We start from the raw sequence: 5,201 nt of genomic DNA, 5'->3' as shown, positions 1-5,201 counted from the left end.
GTCGTGGCACGCTTTGCCAAGAGAAAACTGAATATCCACCAAATATCCAATATTTAAAAAAAATGACCTCTGTATTTCGCAGACAGTTTTCTATTGACTTTGAATGAATGGCTCAACGGGTGTCAACAGCTTGAGAATACTCTAATACTACTTTTTTTGTTCAAGTGACTGGCAACTGAAAGATTAAGTGCCCTCATCTGGTAGAAAGTTGCCAATGGCAGAATTTCGAGTGTGCATTACAGATCTCCATTACTTTTAAGTTGCAATGCGTTTGGGCGTCATTTAAAGTGGAACTGACAGCATTTTAGCAACATTAAATCTTATTCAAATCTGTTCATATTCACCCTCAGGAAGAATGACATGTATTTTAATTTTTTGAATGTTTGAGAAATGAGATCTTACATATGGTAATTTTCACATTTTCATACTTTCATGGAATGTTTGGGAATGATGTGGAGTAAAGCATTTGTGAAAATTCTTTAGCAGCCGTGGGTTGGACAATTGATAGTACATTTTTACATTCTGTAATGTTCACTTGAACAGAAACAGTGCTGTACTGAAAGACGAGTTGACAAACGGGAGGTGTTGGGTTGTGGAACACTCTCAGCATGGTCACTGCCCTTTAAATATGTCCACTCATTGCTTCAGCCCACACCTAGCCACACACACCAAATGTAAGCAAAAATAAGTCAAAGGTTGTTCCAAGAACATACAAGGACGTTTTTGGGAAACGTGTCAATCTGTACAAAACGTTCCGCAGCGTAGCAAACGTTCAAGCGAACTGAATGGACCTCAGCACCGGACTCTACACAGACCTGTGCACCATGGTCAAGCACTGCTACAGTAAGCTTATATGCAAATAAGCCATACGGCCATCATTCACTTTGAACTGGGCTGTCTGTTTGCAGGCACTAGCGACAACGGCACTTTAGATCATTAGAAAGCATTTGCCAAAAGCCACAAAATACATATACCTAAATCGATTTATGCAAATATGTAAATACCACGGGAGTCCTCTTACATTTGGGAACTTTACAGTCCTATTGATCAAACAACCACGAAGAGCACAGAATGTTGGTGCCACCTTAATTGGGGAGGATGGGCTCGTGGTGACGGCTGGAACTGAGTAAGTGGAAGCAGAAAATCTTACCAGGCCAGCTGTGATTTACAACCTAATACCAAGGAATGTATTGGTGAATGAGTTATATTTGCCTGACTTTCCTAGTTAAATAAAGGTTAAATAAAATCTAATAAAAATACATATTAAATCGGGCATTAATGTCTCACTCTATGTCATGGAATTTTGAATGAAATATAACCTATTTTTAAAACCTCTTAAAGTTGGTGTTCTAGCATAAACTGGGAATTTTATATTTTTGACTATGATTGTTTGTTTTATATCTGCAAGGAAGTTCAAACTGTCTGTTCCAGTTTAAGATTTTACAGTAAATTGATTAAGACCACAATGCTTGACAAAATATATATATATCGACATTTTATGCTTTTATTTCGCTTCTGAAATAAAACTATCAGATATAATTGCTACGTTTGACGGAGTGTCCAGCCAACGTTGTAGAACTGTTTACCGTAGGTGACTTGAATGCGACTCAGTACTCTTTTTTAACAATGGTGTCCGTGGGTAAGTACAGTAGCTAGCTAGTAAATCGGGTATACTAGCGTAGCTATATACTTACACATGGCTCTCTAACAGTCCTTATTTATTGTATTAGTCACACAATGAAACCGAGCTTGCTGGATTGATTATTTACTGAGGTTGAAGCCGATAACTGAATTACAAGAGAAAACGAATAAGCGTTAACGAGGGCTTTGCTAAGGCAGCTTCCGGGTAGCATTATCTAGCTAAGGGAAAGTCAAAAGTTAGTAACTTGTAGCTAGCTTTCAATCAAGGTATAAAAGAGTTTGAATATATTTACATGGTCGTTAAATTCACACGTTTTGAACAGTTCAACAGACCGTGGGGAAATATGTATGTGTAACACCTGTTGTGTAAAATACATCTTGAGCAAATGTCATAAGCGAGAGAGCTTTATCTTTTTGTACTCTCACTTTTCTGGCCAGAATATCAAATCAAATACACGTGATAGGCAGATGTTGTTGCGGGTGTAGCGAAATGCTTGTGCATCTAGCTCCGACAATGCAGTAATGTCTAACAAATTACACCACATATACCCACTACTCACAAATCTAAGTAGGAATGAATTAAGACTATACATTTGGAAGAGCGACATCAGAGCGGAATGGACTAAGATAGAAGTATAGAATACAGTATGTGAGATGAGTAATGCCAGATATGTGAACATTATTAAGTGAATGAGATACCATAGAATAGTATAGAACAGTACAGTGGGGCAAAAAAGTATTTAGTCAGCCACCAATTGTGCAAGTTCTCTCATTTAAAAAGACGAGAGAGGCCTGTAATTTTCATCATAGGTACACTTCAACTATGATTGACAAAATGAGAAAAACAAATCCAGAAAATCACATTGTAGGATTTTTTAAATGAATGTATTTGCAAATTATGGTGGAAAATAAGCTTTCAAAAGTTTGTGAGGGTTTTAGGTGATAAGACAAATATAATAATTGAGTGGTTGTTGGCAGTGCACATGGGCATTGTTGTTTGTCCAACATGAGTACCATTATCAACGGAAATTGTGTTTATCATAAACTTAGAATTAACAGTTTGAATCCAATTTAATCAAGACAGATGATTGACAGACATTTAATTTCTAGTGGAGGTACTATGCCTCCTGCTGGTAGCTGTGCTGTGGGGCTGCACCAACCCATTTCTGAAGAGAGGCACTGAGGGGATTGAACATGTGAAAAAGGATAGCAAGTTTCTTCACTTCCTGGCAGAGGTTAAGTTCCTGTTTTTAAACATCAAGGTAAATTGACACTTGTATTTGGAGAGGGACTAAAACTTTTTCCATTTAGGCCTATAGTCTTGGATGTAATTCTTAATTGATGCAAATATACTTTCCATGCTTTTCCTGTTATTTATAGCAGATGTAGCCTATAACAACGTGTCCCTTTACATTTGCAGTACCTGATACCATTCCTACTGAATCAGAGTGGGTCCTTGGTGTACTACTTCACTCTTGCCGCCACAGGTGAGCTAGATCTTACTACTAAAACATGTTGAACTAGAGGATGACTGTTTTACACATTGACTGCTCACAATCTCATCCTCCTCAGGTTTCTCTTATCTCCAAATCGCATGATTGAAGTTGCCCCTAGATGCAGATTTTTCTACCTCACTCTTTTTTTGCACCCCCCTCCCCTCCTACAGATCTGTCTCTGGCTGTGCCCGTGGCCAACTCCCTCACCTTCCTCTTCACCATGCTCACTGGGAAGCTACTCGGGGAGGAGTTTGGAGGGAAAAGTAAGTGTTGTGTGGTCACCACTCTCCAAACATAATGGCACACATTCTACAACATTGCCACCGCTCTCTGGGCTGTTTGGTTAGCCTTAGCACACATTGCATTGAGGATTGTCTCATTTTTCACACACCGTCTCTGTGTGTTTGTTTGTTGCAGGAGCTGTTGGAGGGATGGTCCTCACCATGGTGGGCATCACTCTATGCATAGTGAGCTCCATCAGTGAGACTGAGAGCAAGGGGCAGCAGAATGGCACAAAGGTCTCACCATAGAAATAGATACTGTATCGGCACAGTACATCTCTATGGGTCTTGCTCTAAAAAAAGATGACTGGACACATTTTAAAAGGTTCTATCACACACCACCTAGTTCAAGTTATTGTTTCTTGTCTAGGGTACTTTCTATAGGCTTAGTTATGTCTTCAATAGAAGTGACTTTGTGACTTTACGTAACATATTTCAACTACAGCGGTGTTTAGGCTATCCAAAGGGACCCAAGCATATCACTGTAGAACACAACATTTTGTAACAGATAATGAAAATGACAGCTTCTTATTGGACAAGTTCAAGTAGTAAGCTACCTCCCCAGTCCCTGTTTCAAAACGTTTTCTCCCTACTGGACACAATCCTGACCTACACCAGCCAGGCAGTAGAGTGATTGGACAACATGTAGAAGAGAATGCAAATGAGCTTAGTGGGAACTCATCATGCACAATGTTGTGGCTTCCACACCTTATAACAACTGTGACAGAGTTCAAGTGGGGTTTATTCCAGCCGGGGTCCAGATTTATTGCCTATCTAGTTAAGGCCGAGTCAGCAATTCTTGCCACTTTGCTGTCATGTTGTGTGAATACTGCCCATAGAAACACTAGACTATAGGCCTATAGAAGACCACAGTCAATGTGTTAGTGTTGAACATAGACCAACTAGAGTTCATATCTTGAAATCACAGTGCTGCTACTGTATATCAAGGTCAGAGAAACCGTTATTACATTGTAATGTCTTAATGTAACTTATTTTGATATGAAACTACAAAGGCGTTCCATGCAAGGTGATATGTTGAGTGGGGAAAAACTGTAGTCTGTTTGCTGTTTTATTGCACTTTTTATTCAGAAATAATGGCATTTAACCCAAAATGCTTGTACTGTACAATCAGAGGATGTTGCTGTTTTTGTAAGATAAAATATTTCATTTGGTATATTTCCAAGTTTATTTTGATGAAGAGGAATTCTTTACATTCAATGTACACTACCGTTCAAAAGTTTGGGGTCACTCAGAAATACAGTGTAGACATTGTTAATGTTGTAAATGACTATTGTAGCGGGAAACGGCAGATAAAAGGCGTACAAAGGCCCATTATCACCAACCATCACTCCTGTGTTCCAATGGCACGTTGTGTTAGCCTTTTAAAATGATACATTTAGATTAGCTAATTGATTATTAGAAAACCCTTTTACCATTGTTAGCACAGCTGAAAACTGATGTTCTGATTAAAGAAGAAATAAAACTGGTTAGTTGAGTATCTGGAGCATCAGCAATTGTGGGATTACAGGTCAAAATGGCCAGAAACAAAGAACTTTCTTCTGAAACTCGTCAGTCTATTCTTGTTCTGCAAAATGAAGGCTATACCATGCGATAATTTGCCAAGAAACTGAAGATCTCATACAACGCTGTGTACTACCCCCTTCACAGAACAGCGCAAACTGGCCCTAACCAGAATTGAGTGTGAGGCCCCGGTGCACAACTGAGCAAGAGGACCAGTACATTAGTGTCTAGTTTGAGAAACAATCGCCTCACAAGTCCTCAA

General features: G+C 39.1%; 1 protein-coding gene across 5 annotated transcripts; it reads left to right on the top strand.

Moving 5' to 3' along the window:
* Window positions 1–685: 685 nt before the first annotated feature.
* tmem234 (transmembrane protein 234) lies at window positions 686–4,592 on the top strand. Of its 5 annotated transcripts, none has more exons than XM_046364461.1 (5): window positions 686–843; window positions 2,752–2,876; window positions 3,062–3,128; window positions 3,308–3,400; window positions 3,555–4,592. In XM_046364461.1, the coding sequence occupies exons 1-5, from the start codon at window positions 786–788 to the stop codon at window positions 3,665–3,667; spliced, it is 456 nt and encodes a 151-aa protein (XP_046220417.1). In that variant the 5' UTR covers window positions 686–785; the 3' UTR covers window positions 3,668–4,592. The 5 variants fall into 5 exon arrangements, with proteins under 5 accessions (XP_046220417.1, XP_046220416.1, XP_046220419.1 ...); XM_046364460.1 differs by having other exon boundaries at window positions 770–843; window positions 2,752–2,903; XM_046364463.1 differs by lacking the exon at window positions 686–843 and adding an exon at window positions 881–1,126 and having other exon boundaries at window positions 2,752–2,903.
* Window positions 4,593–5,201: the final 609 nt, after the last annotated feature.

This window comes from Oncorhynchus gorbuscha, linkage group LG10, assembly GCF_021184085.1.
Source record: "Oncorhynchus gorbuscha isolate QuinsamMale2020 ecotype Even-year linkage group LG10, OgorEven_v1.0, whole genome shotgun sequence".
NCBI classification, from domain to species: Eukaryota; Metazoa; Chordata; class Actinopteri; order Salmoniformes; family Salmonidae; genus Oncorhynchus; species Oncorhynchus gorbuscha.
Note: the sequence above shows the minus strand (reverse complement) of the source record. Positions and strands in the feature narration are given on the sequence as shown.